The 20334-nt window shown below is 33.3% G+C and overlaps 1 protein-coding gene across 11 annotated transcripts in view; it reads left to right on the top strand.

Annotated features, from left to right (window-relative positions):
* CHD9 (chromodomain helicase DNA binding protein 9) overlaps positions 1 to 20334 on the top strand; it is a 177877-nt gene that overhangs the window by 117878 nt on the left and 39665 nt on the right. For all 11 annotated transcript variants that reach the window (XM_074314881.2, XM_019732338.3, XM_074314879.2 and 8 more), the window contains 6 exons: positions 785 to 980; positions 3180 to 3347; positions 4054 to 4233; positions 10703 to 10813; positions 15315 to 15511; positions 15972 to 16171. In XM_074314881.2, coding sequence (XP_074170982.2) covers positions 785 to 980; positions 3180 to 3347; positions 4054 to 4233; positions 10703 to 10813; positions 15315 to 15511; positions 15972 to 16171 — 1052 coding nt within the window. The remainder of the gene's footprint in view (positions 1 to 784; positions 981 to 3179; positions 3348 to 4053; positions 4234 to 10702; positions 10814 to 15314; positions 15512 to 15971; positions 16172 to 20334) is intronic.

The raw sequence follows: 20334 nt of genomic DNA, 5'->3' as shown, positions 1-20334 counted from the left end.
GATGTCTTTACACAAATTTATAAGGTAAAGATAAATTTCTGTTATGATGAATTTCATAGAAACCTCCAAATTTCTTTAATGTCAAAAGTAACATTACTGGAAGTCACACCCCATTCTCTACTGTGGAGCTGCTGCTGAGACTTTAGTAAATTATATGTGTTAACAAGTGTCTTGAAACAGAAGAGTTGTGGCAAATGTCCTGTGTATTCCTCTTCCAGTTTCTAAATTTTTATGTGTTTCATTGTTATTGGTGTCTAACAGTTTTTGAGTTTCGTGTTAAATGAAGGATAAAAGAAGTTAAAAGTGAATTGCTTGACAGTAATGATTATAAGGAAACAGCATTGTAGTTTGCCCTTGATAGATTTATAGTTTACAGTTAAGCATATCAGTTGAGAGAGTACCATTATGGAGACAGAGAAATGTTGGTAGGCTTCTTGTGTAAAGGTTTTTAATGTCTTTGTTTCTTGTTTAAAAAAAAAAAATCATGAGATCAGCAAAGTAGTTTTATGGCCTGCCTTTTTTTTTATTCCAATTCTAAAAATGATGTTCATTGTAATGGTATTTATCCATCAGGAGTGAGGAATGCAAAGATTTTGTATCTTTACATTACTTTGTATTTCCTCCTTAGGACCTACACTGAGAAGAGTAAAACCATAGAAACTAGTTGGGGTAGTACTGCTTCTTAATTTTATAGTCAACATGTTCTAGGAAATTACATCGGATAGAATGTGTGTTCGTTTTCATTATATCCCTCTATCTAAATTTATTGCATTTCATTTGATAGATATTTATATGAGCGAATTGATGGAAGAGTCAGAGGGAATCTTCGACAAGCTGCTATAGATCGATTTAGTAAACCTGATTCGGATCGATTTGTTTTTCTTCTGTGCACCCGAGCTGGTGGGTTGGGCATCAACTTAACTGCAGCTGACACATGTATAATTTTTGATTCTGACTGGAATCCTCAGAATGACCTTCAGGTAAATAAATAATTTTTTAGCTAAGACAATTTATTTTTAAATTCATGTAACTATTTTTGATAATTCACCTCTTATTTTTGTCTGGACAGGCTAACATGTATGTTTCCCTAAGAAATAGCTGTGCCAAATAGAAGAGCTTCAATTATTTTTATTTTTATTTAATGACAATAAAATATACTTATTTAGTTATCTCACTAACTTCTTAAAAGGCTTACCTACTTGAGTATAGATTTGTTTAAAGTATATTATGTAAATATGAAAGAGGGTGAAGCTTTAAGAATAACTTATCTGTAAAAGATAAAATTTTTAGAAATTTACTTCCTTAGAAATAAGTGTTTGCTTATCCTAATTTCAAGCTTTCAATCATCATACAATACAGTATGCATAGAATTGAGTCATAATGTAGTATGCCTTTTATGAAATACTATAAAAAATTAAGGTATACATATAAGTTAAGACTGCTTGGACTTCATAGAAACAAAAGAATTAATTAGAGTGACCAAAGAGAGTCAGAGTTTGCAAAAGAAGCAATGTTGGAAAGATAAGACAGGATAAAGTATAAGAGAAATTCGTCTTTTATTGACCATGATAGTCTTAATTGTATAGCAATTAATATTACTTTAAGTAGATAATAACACCAAATACAGTAAATTGTTACTGAAATTGTACCTGGCTTAATTAAAAATAAGGTTTTAACCTTTCATTTGTGTAACTGTGTAATATAGTTCAAAATATCAAAGCTTTATCCAAAATTAATAGACTAAACCAGGGACAAACTCTGTAGAAAGTCAGTAAATATCGGGGGTGCCACAAAAAATGTGTACAAGTAGACACTTTGGTCAACATTGTTCAAACGGTAGTTAGAAGTGTCTGAACGCTGATGGTAACCATTTTGAGCACCTCTTGTAATTGCAGAAGTCAAGCATGACTTGTATTCATCTTTTGTTATCAGTATGTATTGAGTATAACAATTTTAATACAGTTTTCCTTTCTTAAAATGTGTATAAATTTTTTTGGCATCCTCTGTATTTTTGGTTTTGTAGGCTTTCACACATTTGTTTGTTTGTTTGTTTTTACAATCCTTTAAATATGTAATACCCATTCTCAGTTGACAGGCTAGATTTGTCCACAATCTGTATTTTGCCAGTCCCTAGATTAAATCCATATCAAAACTAATTCCTTCTGGAATGGAGATTTATACCCACAACTGTCTACGGTGCATGTGATGTTCTAAAAGTTAATCTGAAATCAAATAGTAAAGTCATATTTTAGAATCTGGAAAAACTACCAGATTCCCCAAAGTCTCTCTCTCAGGTGGCTTTTCCTGCTTACTGCTAATGTAGACCTATCTAGTCTTATAGACTAATAAAAAATTTGGCCTCTTATACTTTCTCTAGACCTGGAGCAGAGTTGTTCATGCACAGGTCTGAGTTTTAGTGGGCACAAGTGGATATGGATAGAATAAAGATGTCAACAAAGGGTATAGAATCAATGCCACCTATAAATTTTAAAACCAAATTAATGATTTAATCTGAAGATATTTGGAAGGTGATTAATAATTTGTGAAAAAGACCATTGATTGTGTAGAACCTTTAGGGTCAAAACTTACACAAATTTTAAGTTTAGTTGGAACTCAAGATAAAAGATGAAGCTCTTACGTAATCTCTGATGTCTCTACGTCCAACAAGTATACACATTAGATAATTAGTTCTCTCCATTTAAAATAAAATTTAGGTCTCCATAGTTAGTCACTTTCAGTTTTTATCCTTCCCTCCCCCAATTACCCAGTTGAACTAAAATATATTGAAAAGATTGTTGATAACAGAAAAAAATTTAGAAATTTAGGGTACAGGTTTAAAGGATGAGCTGCCAACAACTAAGAAATTGTAGAATTTATGTTCCTGTTTAAAATTATATCGATGACACTGTCTTTAAAATAATAATTCTTCAATGATTATATTCTCCGAAATTTGAGCATAAATTTTAACTTATAGCTGACTGTGGGATCGTTTCTTATTTTAGTGAGCTCTACCTTCATTACTTTAAAAAGGTTATAGCTAATTTCATAGCAAAAGGTTCTAAAAATTCTTATATACTTTTATATTCTTTCAAATATTTTACTATTAAATGCCTTTTATGTAATGTTTTTTGTGCTATTTTGTAAAATAAATTGAATCTATAACTTTTTGTTTTTTATAGGCCCAAGCTCGTTGTCATAGAATTGGTCAGAATAAAGCAGTTAAAGTCTACCGACTGGTAACTCGGAATTCCTACGAGAGAGAGATGTTTGACCGAGCCAGTCTGAAACTGGGTCTAGATAAGGCTGTGCTGCAGAGCATGAGCGGAAGGGAAAGTAATGTTGGTGGGGTATGTATATTTTCTTTTTCCCTTGGAGCTTTTGTGTTTTTGTTTGCATTTACTTTTAACCTCAGTAGTGTATTATTTAATTTTGATCCATACCAAACACAAAATAGACAGTTTTATGTAAGGAGGGATTTCAGAATACTGCGACATTTAGTTAATACTTTTCATCCTGTTCTGTCTGTATAACTCCAGAGCTTATGAATTCGAAGAATGTGTTTTCAAGGAAGACATATTTTTGCTCTGCTTTTAGAAAATTTGTATCATGGCATAACAAAATAGAATTTGTGAATTTTTCTATATTATTTCTATACAGTTTTTTCTTTTTTCTTTTTAACTGTCAAACTACTAGCATTGGTTTTGTCTTGTTATATAAATGACATTCTTTGGCATTTCTCCCTAAAGTTTGTTGTCTTATATCTTGTACTTACAACCATTATAGAATCCTGGTACTGAAAATAACCATCACAGGTTTCCTGCTCCATAGACTGTTTTAACTGAAGCCATTTTAGGCAAATGGCAAATCTTATTTTAAAAATAGTAAAGAAGAGTCAGCAACGTCAATGTATTCTTTCAGAGAATTCTCTCTTGAATACATCTCAAACCCCAAATGGCAATTTAAACAAGACCTCAGTGTTTGACATTATTTAGGGTTACTTTCTCATTCTATGAACTTTAAAAAATATTGTTACCAAAATTATTTTCTCTTTAGATTCAACAGCTTTCCAAAAAGGAAATAGAAGATCTGCTTCGAAGAGGTGCTTATGGTGCTATTATGGAAGAGGAAGATGAAGGTTCTAAATTCTGTGAAGAGGATATCGATCAGATTTTACTACGTCGCACAAAAACTATTACAATTGAGTCAGAAGGTCGTGGGTCAACATTTGCTAAGGTAACAGTGAGTGCTATTTTATATATATGTACTGGTAACTTGCGTTCAATGCTAAAAAAATTTAGCTGTCTCTTTACTAATTATTTGCAGAACATCTAGTTTATGTTTAAGTAAATTGAATTATCTCAAAAGAATTAGGTAATATATTCTTTTTCTTCATTTTTTCTGATCTCACATATCAAATTTCCCATGTGCTCTTTTGATCTTAGTGAAATGGAATAAGTATAATAATCAGAAATAGTTCTAAGTATTAATCAAAGTAGAACATTTGAAATGAAATTAGAAATTAAAACACATATATGTCAAAGTTATAGCAAAATATAAGCAACAGTAGAGGAGGTTAAATCATCTTACATCAACTTGTAACACAGTGGTCCCCCTTATCTATGATTTAAGTCAACCATGCATGGTACAAAAATATTAAATGGAAAATTCCAGAAATAAGTCAAAAGATATTTTGATAGAGAAACCACATTCACATAGCTTTTATTATAGGACATTGTTATAATTGTTCTATTTTATTATTGTTAATTTCTTAGTGTGCCCAAGTTATAAATTAAACCTTATCACAGGTATGTATGTGTAGGAGAAAACCGTAATATATAGGGTTTTGTACTATCCGTAATCTCAAGCATCCACTGGCCGACTTGGAATGTATCTCTGGAGCATAAGGGGGTCTACTACAATTTAAAGTACTTACAAGAGAGAAAGGGTTTCTAATTTCATTTTAAATATTTAAATCTAATATGCAGACAGTAAAACAAAATTTGTCTTTTGAAGTGTTAATAACTATTCTACCCTATCTGGGGAAAGTATTAAAAGTTTACTAACTGCTTTTATATTTGTTCTTCTTTTCTTTCTCTCTTGCTTTCTCTTTTCTTTGCACCAGAGACATGGTCAATCTATATCTTTCATTCATCTGAAGAGTTTTTTATTGTAGCATTATGTCCCATCTGCAATGATTCCTACAGGCTTTTTCCTTTCCACTTTACTTCCTTTCTACATTTTCTTCCTTCTCCATCCCCCAATTTGTTTTCAACCCAGAAATCTTTATCTTTATGGAGAGCAGTGTGTTTTTGCAGGTGGTAAAGGTGCTACACCAAAAGTAATGTTACCAGTTTCCAAATGAAAATTTTCCTCTTGCATTCATTCAGCAAACTAATGAAATCTTGTGTGAAATACTTAACAATGCTGGAAATACTAAAATGAAAGGATTCTAGTTCATGTAAATGTAAAGGGGGAAATGATTAATTCTGGGTAAAATGGGAGAGCAGAGAATCAGGAAAGCCTTACCAGAAAAAAATAACATTTGAGCCAAGTCTTGAAGGAAATGTAGATTTCATTGCATTTCAAAAGAGGTCACATTAATGAATCATATGTTGCTAAACTAAGAGGAAGATTTCAAGGCATATTATAGGCCTGTCTGGAAGCACAGGATGAATTAAATGGAGGTGAAAATGAAGGGGTTAGGGAGTTTAGATCCAAATTGTGAAGGACTCAGAAAAATTCCATTTTGAGGAATTTGCACGTGATCCTGGGGCTGTTAAAAAGCTTTTAAATCCCTTCAAGCAGAAAATGGACTTAGTGTGATCCAGTTTAGAAGTTTAACTCTAGCATCAGTGTAGAGAATGAGTTTGAAAGGAAAAGACTAGAGGCAGGGAGATGAGATAAGAGGCCTATGTAGGAACTAAGGATGGGTGAATTAGAGTAGTGGAAAACCACTTTAATTAACAGGTGTTCATGATCAGTTAGAAATTCGTGGGAGGAGACAGAAAATGACTTGACATTTTCTGGTTCAAGTAGCTAGGAGGGTCCTGGTGTCATTAAATAAGATAGAGAATGCAAGAGAAGGAAATTTATATGGAGAAAATAAAATATTGGAGCTGTTGTATTTGTGGCATTTATAGGGCATCCAAGTGGAGATGTCCATGTAAGAGTTGCCTCAGATAGAGGTAATAGAGTTGGGAGTTATTAGAGAATAAATCAGAAGGAAGTAGTATTGTGGAAACAAAAGGAATACTATAGAAGTGTAAGGCTGAGAACTAAACCTAGTCATGATTGGGTCGACGTACCCTGGCTGTAGCTTCCTTCCTGAGAAATATAATTTATTTCAGATTCCTTGGCTCTACCCAAGGTGTCAACACACTATGTATGCGTATTTCTCCCTTATGCCTGAAATTAGTTAATTTAATCAAAAGGTATTAGTCATAGAAATGGTCTTTGTTGGTTAAGCTAAGCATAGAGATATTCTTAAAGGTTGTTTTTTTGTTTGTTTAATCAGTGTAGGAATAATAGGTAAAGCACTTAATGACCACAGGAGATCCCAGGCTTTGTCATTTACAAAGTTAATGATAATAAGCATGGCAAGTCAGACGCCAGGGTTTGAGGTCTGACTCATAAGCTGAGTGACCTTGGACAATTAACCTTTACAAGTCAGCCTTTTCTATAAAGAGGAGAACATAATTATGGTTGGCCTTTCCTATTTTGCTATTGCTATGTGAGTATTATTTTACTCAGGTATACTCTAATCATAATATACTTTAATGATAACCAGCTGTGCTCTTCTAATGTGAAATACTTAAGCATTTAAATATCTATTTAAACCCTCAAACCAGGGAGTAACTGTTACATTTAAAAAGAGCTGACTGATGAGGTATAATAGCTGAGGAAAGTACAGAGAGTTTGCCTGTGGTTGTTTTATAATTTGTTCATTTCCATATTTGTGTGGCAGTGCCACTATTTAGTGAGCATTTAGCATAGAGGAATATGGCGTGACTATATATAGTGGCACTGCTGATGTAAAGTTCATAGTATTTTATACCTTTTCCTGGAATTTCCAGAGACTTCGGCTATGTACAATTGTTTTCAATGGTATGGATAAATGAAGTAATTCCAATCTGTGTTTCTTTGCATTATCAAATAGTTTTGATAAGCTACGTATATGGAGCCTTGTGCATAATAAGCCTACTTAGACTTAGTACATATCCATCAAATAAATCATTATTGGTAACTTGATTTGTAAGTTGTGGTGTCACCTAGACATTGTTTTGAAAGATTTTCATAAGGACCATCAGGTGGATCCTCGAAATAGGAAGTTCCTAGTCTGATTTAAAAATTTTTTGGTATAGAACAAAAGACTTAGAATTGCTTAATTTCCAAAAGATGAAACAAAAGTGTCAGAATCATGCTTCCGATGGATTGCTTATTTGTCAGGGCCCTTCTGTGGTACCTACTCTCCTGCTACTTTCTGATATGGGAAGATAGATTTCACCACTTAAAAGTCTTTCCTTATAAATAATTAAGGGTTTTAATGATTAAAAGAATACACTTAAAGAACAATATTTTTCTGGGAGCTAGGATATTAAGATGTAACATTTGGAAGGAGTTGGTAAACCTGTAATGGATGATAGCTTCCACAGGCATTGCATTTCTGTAGGCATTAGTCCATTATTACAATCCTTGAGAATTTCGTTAGTCAACTTGAAAATATGTTACATGTCAATTAACAGTAGAATCTAGAATTATTTACAAATATAAAAAAGTGATTTGAAAAATAATTTTATCACTTCTCTTGTAATGAATGTAACAAAAGCTATTTAATTATTTAGTGTAGTTCTTCCAGGCAAATTATTTTAATTATCAACAATTAACTGGTAGCAGAAGAAAAATGATTATCCACTGTAAGCTAGAATTTTTTTTTAAAGGTAAGCAACCGTAGAGTAATGTTTCAAAAACCCATTTTTTTATTTTAATGACTTGATATTTAATTGCTTTTAATGTTAAATATTCTCCAATTCATGTAAAGCAAATGCTCATTTGCTACATTGCTTAAATTTTGAAGCATATATCAATGAAATTATGGTACAAAATAAACCCTATGAACTTCAGTGAACTTTTTTCACTGTTCCTAAAAATTCATGAGTTTATATTAATGAAGATTTCAAAGTACGGGTATCATATTAGTTAAAAATTTTATTTCTGAATTAATAAAACGAAGTCCCCTCAGAGCTTAGGAGCTACTTGAGCAGTTAGATGATGTCAGTTTCTCATACTCATTCATACTATTTCTATGAATTGTCGTCATATACTTTTATGCAGGTGGCTGTCTACTTTTTGTTTTATTAAGCTAATTAGACTTTGTACTTTTAAGTTGGATGTGAGTTTTTAAAATATGTTGTTTATCATTAAGAAGTGTCTCACTGGATTATTTCCTATTGCCACTGTAACAAATTACCACAAATGTAGTGGCTTAAAACAGCACAGATTTACTTTCTTACAGTTCTGGATGTCAGAAGTCCAAAGGGCTGAAATCAGGGTTAGCAGCAGGACTGGTTCCTTCTGATGTTTCCAGTGGAGAAGTTGTGGTTATCTCTTCCAGCATTTAAGAATGCCTGCATTTCTTGTCTTGTGACCACATTATTCGAGTCCCTGCTTCTGTTGTCACATAGCCTTTTCCTCTTCTCTGGTGAAATGGCCTCTTCTTTCCTCTTATAAGGACAGTTGTGATTACATTTAGGACCCACTTGGATAAAATATACATCTGCCAAGTCCCTTTTGACATATAAACTAACACTTACAAGATTCCAGGAATTAGAACCTAGATATCTTTGGGAGCCATGTTTTTACCCTGCCAGACTCATCATTTCAAAGAAATAAAACAAGTACTAATATCAGTAGTTTCACAATATTATTAAAGCTATCGTTTAGAGCAAGTATTAATAAAAAAAAGAAATTTAAATTTAATTCATTAAAACATTTCTGTCACTTGTTTCATAAGTATTCTAGCAAAGTACACATTTTTAAACATTTATAATATTTGAACACTTGCTATATACAAGCATCTTACAAACCCAATCTCAAAATAATGTTTTAAAAAAAGTAAAAAGAATGTTTTGATGGAATGAATGTACTTGCTACTTGATAAGCAATGTTATGAACAGAATCTTAAAGTTCAGAAGCATTTTGGATTTTAATTTTGTTCCTGTTTATTTTTTTCAATGTTTTATAAAGATTCAGGCTACAAATATAGACAGAATAGTATAATGAAACCTGTGAATTCATCACTTAGCTTCAATAGATACCAACTCATGCTAAACTTATTTCATTACTACCCTACCCGTCTATCATATGATTTTAAAGTAAATCCCAGACAGTATATCATCACCTCCATAAATGTTTCCATATGTGTTTCTAAAGATAAAGATTTCTTTAACATAACTACTATTATCACATTTAAAAATAAAATTCACAATAATTCCTTGATATCATCAGTTTTCCAGTGTTGAAACTTCCAGTTATCTTGAATGACATAAATGTGTTATTTGCTTCTAATAGTTTTATCTTTTTAATGTATGATATTTTGCATTTAAAAATTCTATCATGGTGAGTTTTGTTTGTTGGAGGGCACAGCTCACAGTGGTCCATGCGGGGATCGAACCGGCAACTTTGGTGCTACCAGCACCACGCTCTAATCAACTGAGCTAACCAGCCACCCCTCAAGATGAGTTTTTAATGAGGGTTTTAATCATTTGATTATATCCCAGATAATTAGGCTTATCTTAAAGCCATTTACTAATTATATTCTTCTTTGAAAATCATTTTATGTGACCATGTTCTTCCATTAATTCTTATAAGAGTTAGCATGCATCTTTCAGGCCCTTTCCTTTCATAAAGCATCATGTATCTTCATTGGTTATTTCATTTTTATCAAGCACTTTTTTTACCTTTCTTTGAAGTGGCATATTTATGTTTAGGAACTTCAGTTGCAATAATGGTTATTAGTTTATATGTTACAGTGTTGACCTGTAATGTCTAAAGTTAATTCCAACTAAAAGATTTTATACTTTTTACAATATTTAAGAACATAAATCACTTATATTTTCTAATTTTGTTACTCTGCAATTTATTAAAGTTTTACAATGATTATGAAGTGTTTTTGTTGTAAGGAAAATAGTTTGAAAAATAAAGACAGTGATTCGTTTTTCTTTATTTCTTATATTCTGTATTTCATTTTCTTTAGGAGACATATTTATCTAATAATATGATTGAAGTAAAGTGGGAGAATACCAGAAAATGAGCTGTAAAGATCAAGCAGGCTTGAAATTATTGTTCTAATCTAATTTCTTAATATTCATGTGGTGTTTCTAGAAAGCATATCTCTGTCCTGTGTGGTTTCTTGACCAACAGTATTTGATCCTTGCTTACCAAAAGTTTGAGTTAAACAGCAATAACAACTTATTTAACTCTGCTCCTAAAACTCCAGCCTGGGTTGGCATTCAGCCTTCTGCCTTAAGCCTTTTGCTTTAAGTAGTTGCTTGGTATGTTTCATTCTCTGAACGTAGGTGTGAATGCTAAATTTCAAATTCTATTCACAGTAAATGTGAGGAGATAATGTTTTAAACATGCTTTGATAGATTTTTCCTCTAAGCTTCAAAACATTTTGAAAACCTGCTATTATTATGTATTTCAGGCGAGTTTTGTGGCATCTGGAAACCGGACAGATATTTCCTTAGATGATCCCAACTTCTGGCAAAAGTGGGCTAAAAAGGCAGAAATAGACATAGATGCCATCAGTGGCAGAGTAAGTATTTATTGACTTTTATAAAAATTACCTTTTGGAATACTTGGTAATATTATTATAGTATTTTAAGGTATTGAACTATGTACTTACCAGAATTAATTTACATGCATAAGTAAATTGATGTGGGGTAGTAGAATGATCACATACTGAGTCACAGTGCTTCAGTTTCATACTTCTGATGTTTGTCATGACAGGTGTAATACAAGGAAAGTTTACTTTTGGATATTAGTTATATTCTTAAAATTATGTGCCCCTCCTCACCCTCCACCCGCCCAACTCCGGTTCAAGCCGTTGTTTCTCAGTCTGGTTGTGTAGGACACAGCTCCCTGGCCTGTGCTGATACTATGAGCCTTGTGCTTCCCCCGGCTGAGGTCGTAGGTTGCCAGCTCACAGCAGCTCATGGCAGCTCTCGGCTGCTGGCCACTCACGCTGGCCACCGGCCACTCATGACAGCACACAGTAGCCCACAGCAGCTCACGCCAACCTCCGGCTGCTCACAGCAGCCCAGCTCCAGGGAGAGCTGTTGTGCACAGTCTTAGGGGTGGAGTGCGCAGCTCACTGGCCCTTTTGGGAATCGAACCAGTAACCTCAACATTAGGAGCGTGGCGCTCCAACCACCTGAGCCACTGGGCTGGCCCAAATTATCTGTTTTTTTAATTTTTAAAATTTCTTCAAGTTGTGTGTTACTTTTATTTTGCTCTTTAACTTTGTTTTCTTGATGTTAGATCCCATTAATGATGATTCATGCAAATATAAAAGGAGGGGAAAAGAAGGAGTCAAGAAAGTGGCAATTTTAACCTGTTTCGTTTATAACTTCCCTTGGAACTAAGAAAGAAAGGGCCAAAAAACTAAAATAGAATTCATGGAACTGATAATAATTGTTCATTTTATAAGACACCTGTCTAATAATTATGTTGGAATCAGTTTGTGAGCCTTGTCTACTATCAAAATAACTGCTAAATGATTAAAAGAATTTCATATTAAGATTGATGCATGGAATGTATTTGGATTTTAAAATGTAAAATTGTACAGTGATGAATAATGCCATTGTCATACATAGTCATTTAATATATTTTGGAAATATGTATAATTCTCTGTGAAAAGATAGTAATAAAAAAGTCATTATTTGCATATGGCATGTTCATATGCCTAAAAATACAGTGGAATCAGCAAACCACTATTAAAATTAATAAGTGGGTTTAATGAATTAATTGGATAAACATAAATATGCCATTTAGCCTTCCTAAATATTGGTACTAACAGAAATAGAAAAATATAGGAAAAGAAGGGCAGCTGGTTTGCTCAGTTGGTTAGAGTGCAGTGCTCTTAACAACAAGGTTGCTGATTCGATCCCCACACGGGCCACTGTGAGCTCCACCCTCCACAACTAGATTGAAACAGCTACTTGACTTGGAGCTGATGGGTCCTGGAAAAACACACTTAAAATAAAAATTAAAAAAAATATATATAGGAAAAGAGATCTACTTTACAGTAGAAAATAATATGTGTACTTAGGGTTATACCTAAGGAAAGATGTATATGGTTTCAGTAAAGTGAATTAACAAATTTAATTGGGACATTTGTCATTTGGAAAGGAAAAACTACATATTTTAAAAAAATTTTAAGAGATTCTAAAAATGAAAATGCAACCCAAATCAATTTTTTCATAAGACCAGGCAAAATCTAAAATTCCCTTAGAAGAATAAGTAGTCAAGACTATTAAATGTTCTCCTAGGAATCTGTCCTACGGCAATAATCACCCATGTACAATGATATTGTACAGAGATGCTCTTTGCCACATTGTTTGTTTTAGGAAAAATTTAGAAACTAAATCTTCTTTGATAGATGATGAGTGGTACATTTATACTGTCTAATGCAATAAGTAAAAATAATCATGTCGATTCTTATATATTGACATAGAGCTTCAAGACGGTTAAATTTAGAGAGAGAAATACATAGCACAATGCATATAATATGATCTTTGTTTATAATTTTTCAGAAGCATGTATCGGTAATACACAGACACAACACTTAAACGCAATAGATCCAGTCAGGGCACACTATGAGCCAAGCACCATTCTCCCATTAGGGCTGATACGAGCAAGACAGACAAACCCCTTTTATACAGCTTACGCATCCTGATGGGTTAGACAGAAGTAAACAAATAAATATGCTATTTTTAGAAAGGTAAGAAAATAAAACAAATTGGTAGAGAATGCCTGGAGGAGTGGATAGCGTTCGGTAAAGTGGTCAAGGGAGGTCACTCTGAGGGGACATTTGTGCTGAGACTTGAATGGTAAGAAAGACACAACAATATAAAGACACAAGGAAAAAACTTTCAAGGTAGACAGAGTGGCAGAGAGCCTTTAGTGGAAACAAGCTTAATGTATTCCAGCATAGAAATGACATTGTGGCAGAATGGAGGGAGTTGGTAATAGTGGTGACAGGGAAGGTCAGAGACCATAGATAGAGATCAAATCAGTACGGCCTTGTAGATTATCTTAAGGAGTTAAGGATTTTATAAATAAATTTATATAAGCGTAGTTATTAAACACTGCAGTTATATTTTCTAATTTATACTTTGTTAAAAAACGTTGAAAATTTTTCTGAAAATTAAGTATAATGAAGACAGACAAGTGTTACATGTTAAGATACAAAAGCATGTTAATATATTATAAAGGAACCAAAATTTAAATAAAGACACCAAGAGAAAGATTTTAACAACAAAGAATAAGAACAGAAAAAGGTCAAATTATAAGATTTTAGTAAAAGATAGTATTAGAGTAAAAAAGAGTAATAATTGTCATTAGAATATGGAGTTAGCATTGGTGAGGAGCATCGTAAAATATCTGTACCAATAAATACCTATTTATGATAAAATTTTTAATTGAAAATGCAAAAATAGAAAAACTAGATTTTTATTTTGTCAGATGTTTTGTGAGAAAACATTCTCAATTAGAAATCACAAAGGAAATGATTGGCATGTTCAAATATATAAGATTAAAAATCATGTAGTGGAAAAATAGAAGTGCAGTCATACTGGTGAGACTTTGTAGCAGAAGTGTATATGGAAGTTAATGTTATATAAAAACTAATAAAGTTGATCAGAAACATCAAATCTCAAAAGATTATGGGCAAAGGACGTTTGAAATTACTCAAGAAAGAATAAAATTAGGTGTGTGTGTGTTTTAATGGAACCTGCACGGAGGAAAGGGACAACTCTTCTTAACAGAATGCCAATTAATAAATGTAGAAGGATTTAAGAGAAATAGAAAATCACCATTAATCCACCATAGTAATAATTCTAGCAGACAAAATCCATTGATGAATTCTAAAATTTTGTGGTGAGATTTAAGGAGAAACAGGATTTTTACATGTTCTCAACATATATGTTCCAAAATACTTATTAATTGGAAAGCTAGTAATTTTACAGTGAAGAGACTTGGCAGAGAAGGTTAAGTTAATAAGGAATAAGCCAGATTAATATGTATCCCCTTAAATCCAATACTGTGTATGTACTGTGGTACGTCCCCTCGTGGTGTGATGTCTGCTTCCTCTCCTCCCCTTTGCCGTCCCCTGCTCTAAAGCATTTCCTGAACATCTCATTCCATTTCAGGTCCCTTGCTCTTCCCTCTCCTTACAATGTTATCTCCTCTTTGACTGCCTAGCAAACTACTTCTCATTCTTCAAGATTCTGTCCTGGTATCACTACTTTATGAAGCTTTCTCTGACTCCCTTTACACATTTGTCTGACCCATATGACTATAGATTCCTTATGAGCAGAAGCTGTCTTATTCATTTTTATATCTGCAGCCGATAACATAGTGTCTAACTTAGAGAAATTTCTCAGTAAAGGTGAAACGCATGTCAACTTAGGTTGTTTTTGAATGAGTTACACTGAATTGCAAATGAGGTTCATATAGTTATTACCTTGGTTTTTGTGTATTAGTATAAGTCTTGAAAATTGAAAAGCACTGAAACATGTTTCTAGACCAATAAATGTTTATATCCTTTGACCAATATTTCCATTCCTGAATATTTCACTTCTTTTGGATTTATCTTTAGGATAAACTTAGATCACAAAGATTTACTTTAGCATTATTTATGTTAAAAATTTAAAACAATCTAAATTGAATTATGAATTAATTAGATGAAGAAAAGTATGATCCATAAATTCAGCTTAAAATATGTTTTATGATTATTACAGATGCACAATACAATAACTTTCATATTAATACTAAAGCCAAATACAAAATTCTCTTTAATCCTGTGACTGTAATATCACAAAATTATATGCGTATGGTATTAAGGGTTTTAAAGGAATAAAAAAAATTTTAAGTCGATTTGGCAGGTTGTTGGAATTGTTAGTAATTTCTTTTTCTGGCTTTCTAGAATTATTTTATCATTTATACAGTTTATCATTTATACATTGAAAAATGTAAGACGTTGTTATAAGCAAAATAGTAAAGGACCTTCAACTAATAGCTATTAAATTTTACAGAACAGCTTGGTTATTGACACTCCAAGAATTAGGAAGCAAACGAGACCTTTTAGTGCCACAAAAGATGAATTGGCTGAATTATCTGAAGCTGAAAGTGAAGGAGAAGAAAAGCCCAAACTCCGGAGACCCTGTGACCGTTCCAATGGCTATGGAAGAACCGAATGCTTCAGAGTAGAGAAAAATCTGCTGGTTTATGGGTAAAATATTGTTTTTAAAGTTTCTTGTTAGTAGTCTGGCATGTTAAGTTACAGAAAACATGCACTATTGTAGTATATATTTTATCTTGTTAGAATCAATATAATCTATTTCTGAAATACCCTGAATTTAAGTGTTTAACATATATTTAATAAGAGAATGATGGGATTTTCTTAAGTTTTAAATTACGAATGTGTCAGTTAAGTCAAATTCTTCAGATTTGCCTATTCCAAAATGCAAAATGGATATTGTTGTTACCCGTTATTGCATAAAACATACTAGAAATTACTATACCATGGCTCTGCATGTTACTCATGCAAGAAAACCCTTAAGTAAAACCCTTAAGTAAATCCTGTGAATGACACTGTGGTTTTTTTTTGCAGTTTTCAGGCCTTTTATCCATGAGCTCTGTTTTTCTTTAGAACTTGCTCAGTATTAATGTAAATATACCTTTTTAACCAGATGGGGCCGATGGAGAGAGATTCTATCACATGGCCGTTTTAAAAGGCAGCTAAACGAGCATGATGTAGAAATAATTTGCCGAGCCCTCTTAGCATATTGCCTTATTCATTACCGGGGAGATGAGAAAATTAAAGGCTTCATATGGGATCTCATTACTCCAACTGAAGATGGGCAGACACGAGAGCTACAAAATCATCTAGGTAAGAACCTTCTTCCGTTTTCTTTTTCACTTTATTTTTAGTTACATAAATAATATTCAACAAAGTACCCTATAAAATACTGAAGCATTATAGACAGTGTTAAAGAACCTTTGTCCTTCACCCTCAGTTTCATGTTCCAACTTAAGAAAATACCAATGTTACCAGTTTTGTTGAGCTTTATATACCATTATCAAACATCGTTCGTTTGCAAGCTGTTGACCTAATACTGTAACTTAGAGCTCTTCCTATCTGAATTTATGTAGCACCGTCTCAGTTTTTAAAGTCCTGCTTAGTAGTCCAAAGTATGGATATTCCATAATTCATTTAGCATTTCCTTCAATGATGGGCTTTTAGGACATTTCCACTTTTAGACAATTGGAAAACAAGTTTCAGTGAAGATCCTTGTACATTCATCCTTGTGCATATGAATCAATCTATCACAAGTAAATATCAAGAAATAGAATTGTTGAGTGTAGCATATATACGTACATCCTTGGAACCTAAAATGTGGTCTGTGGATCAACAGCATCAGCATTTCCTGGGAGCGTCTTAGAAATGCAGAAACAGGCCTCAGACTTACTCAATCACAATCTACATTTTAACAAGCTCCTCAGCAATTTGTATGTAACTAAAGTTTGGGAAACAGATGTACATTTTAAATTTTCATAGATACTAATTTGCTGCCACATGTGGCTATACCAAATTTACAGCCTTATCAGAGTTATATACAAGGACTTTTTCTCCACAGCATCGGTAACAACATTCTTTTCTGCATCAAATAATTATTTCATAGCATAAAATAATTGTATTTTTAAATAAAGATAAAAACGTTAATGTGCCCTTAAAGCTGTGTTAAATTTGGTTCTATTTAATGAACAAATACCTGTTGAAGTACTTGCTATGTGCTTCTTGTGCGTGGTACTGAAAGATAAGAAGAAGCAAGATATACAACATCCCTGAGCTCATGGGCCCTACATTCTGGTGAGGTAGACAGACATAATACAAATCTAGGTGAATTGACTAAATAATTAAAGGTTGAGGTAAGTACTGAGAAGTAAGTAAGTGCTGAGATGGAGAATAACAGAAAGCACCTATTTTAGAACAGGGTGGTCATTGGAGGCCTAGCTTAATAGGAGGCAATGACATTATTCATGTGAAGAGCTGACTTCTGATAGAGAAGATTCACAGAAATATAATTCTACTCTTCTTTGGAACCCCACTTACATGTCAATAAAGAAAACATAGTAAGGCATTAAGCTTGACAAATTCCACAGGCAAAAGTCCTAGTTTTTTCAACAGATACTGGGAGGAGAGGAAATGGATTGGGTATCTATAAACCAGTGGTTCTCAGCTGTACATGATTCTGTGCCTGAATCCCGTCCCCACCCTGGGTTGTCACAACTTTGACCATGTTATTGGCATCTAGTGGGTAGAGGCCAAGTATGCACCAGAGCACCCCACAATGAAGAGCTGTGCAGCTCAAAACACCAACAGATATGGTTCCTGACTTAAGATGGTTTTGACTTACGACTTTTTAGACTTTACAATGGTGTGCAAGGACTAGAATACACATTCAGTAGAATCCTTATTTGGAATTTGGGATTTTGATCTTTTCCTGGGTTAGCAATATGCGACATGATACTTATAATGCTGGACAGGGGCAGCGAGCCACAGTTCCCCGCTAGCCAGGCAATCATGAGGGTGAACAACCAGTACTCCCTGTTGTATTCATTGTGTGAGATGATTCTGCCCAACTGTAGCCTAATATAGGTGTTCTGAGAACGTGTAAGGTGGGCTGGGCTAAGCAGTGATGTTCGGTAGGTTAGGTGTATTAATGTATTTTTGACTTAAGATATTTTCAACTTATAATGTGTTTATCAGGATATAACCCCATCATAAGTTGAGCAGCACATCTAGCACTGAGATTGAAAACCTTGCTATGACCTAAAAGAGATTTAAGAGTCTTCAACCAGTTGCAGTGTGTAGGCCTTATTTGGATCTTGATTGAAACAAACAACCCAGGGAAAATTTTTTATCATGTTTATTAGACAGTTGTAAATTTGACTACCAACTGTTAAGGAAGTATTGTATTTCTTAGGGCTGATAATGGTATTGTTTTTTGTTTTTTTAGAGGAGGCCTTATCTCTTATAAAGAAAAAAGATACTCAGGTACTCATTGATAGAATGATTGATGTGTTAGATGTACTTCTAAAAATGTGAGCGGTTAGGAGTAAATAGGGTAGAGATTAAACGAAATCGGCTATGGGTTGATAATTATTGATGTTGAATGATGGAACATGGTAATCCATCATGTAATTCCAACTATTTTTGTATATGATTAATTCCATAATTAAAAAATAAATAGGCGCAAACCTTCAAAAGTGGAGCTAATGGGAGAAGAAATAGTAACAAAATTTTGGAATTAGTGATAACTAACTTAACGAACCAGAGAGAGCTGAATCTTAGGTCAGCATGGGAAAAGGTAATAATGCACTGATGTGCTTCATATACTACCCAGGTGTTTCACGAGTTTATGACATCAGGAACCTCTGAAAGGGAGGGGGGATTAAAGGACAAAGGCTATGATTAAAAGTTGTTTAAGGGGCTTAGATCCCACGTGCCCTCTTCAACTCCTTGGAGCCAGGATGAAGACTGACTGAAAGTTTATTCCCTGGAGAGGGTACAATAGAGAATCTCTGGGTTGCATTGGTATTTGGGATATGGAGCTACTAAATGGGGATTAAATGACGTCTGTATACTGGACAATACCCTACTCAAAGAAGAAAACCGAGGAATTTTCTGTGCTGAATCTCACCAGGCCAAACCTCAAGATCATGACAGGAAACAGCCAGTAAGATTACCCTTCAGTGAGTCCAGTCAGTTAGCTCCACCCATTCAGATGACCTGTCAGCCCTTTGTACTGCCATTCGGAAATAAGAGCAAACGACCGAGGATATCATATCTGAGGAAAGTCTCCAACGTGAGAGATAGATATCCTCGGAAAGTCTCCAACGTGAGAGATAGAGACCAAGAACAAACCCTGAAAATGAAGTTGAAGGAAACAAAGAAAACTATAAACAAGGAAACTATAAAAGGAGAAGACAACTTTTAAAAAACTATCATTAATATCTTCAAAAATATTTCAAGTGTATTTTGGTTTTGAAAGACGAATAAAGTGCTATAGAAACATTTAAAGCAAACAGACCTCCAATAAATTCTAAGTTACATGTAGCAGAAACAAAAAGTAAGTCGGATTAAATGAAAAATATGAGAACATTTTGTTAGGGACAAGTTTAAAGTATAGAATGCCTACAGGTTTTATTAGAAAAATTTAAGTATACATACTTGTATACTGTTTAGTTTTCAAACCAACAATGGTGAAGAGGACTGGAATACAAAACAACATTAATGTAGAACAAAATAAAGTTTAAGATAGAAGGCATTAATTGGGATTTTAAAAATGACAGTACCTAGTAATAAAAAAGACCAATCCATAAAAAAATATAATTATGAATTTGTATGCACCAAACAAAATGACCTCAAAATATAAAGGCAAAAACCGCCAAAATTTTAAGGATAAAAGGGCAAATGCACATAGTTCTTCTCTTTACCACTATGATGCAAATCCTAGTTGGTAGAATACAGCAAGGAAAAGATATATGAGGCAAGAATTGAAAGGAAGAGTGAAAAACTCCATGATTAGTAATTGTGAAAAATTGTAAGTGGAACAACTAAAGTATCATGGAAGATTAATGTGAGGTGGTATAGTCATACAATAGAATTTTACACAGCAATTCAAATGGATGAATTAGAGCCTCATGAATCAGCAAGTATTAATCTCAATATCGAGAGTAGTAAATAAGTTGCAGAATTCCGTGTATAATATGTCATAACTGTTAAATACTAAACATTTCTCCAACATTCGAGTATAAACATTCCTGTAATGAAAAAACATATTCAGGTTAAGTGATTTTCTTTGGGAAGGAAAGAGTGAATTGGACATCAACTATATGTTACTTCCTTTAATAAAAAACTAACCAAATACAGAATATGTTAAGATGAAGAGTGGGAATTCTTTAATGTATTTTTGAAATATTGAAAACCAAAATGTCAAAAAAATAAACAGGAAACCGTAATGGGTAAACCTAATCCATGTTATTAGT

The sequence above is a fragment of the Rhinolophus sinicus genome, chromosome 8, assembly GCF_057876585.1.
Source record: "Rhinolophus sinicus isolate RSI-liver-muscle chromosome 8, RSI-T2T, whole genome shotgun sequence".
Lineage (NCBI taxonomy): Eukaryota > Metazoa > Chordata > Mammalia > Chiroptera > Rhinolophidae > Rhinolophus > Rhinolophus sinicus.
The sequence above is the reverse complement of the archived record's forward strand: the minus strand, read 5'-3'. Positions and strand labels throughout refer to the sequence as shown.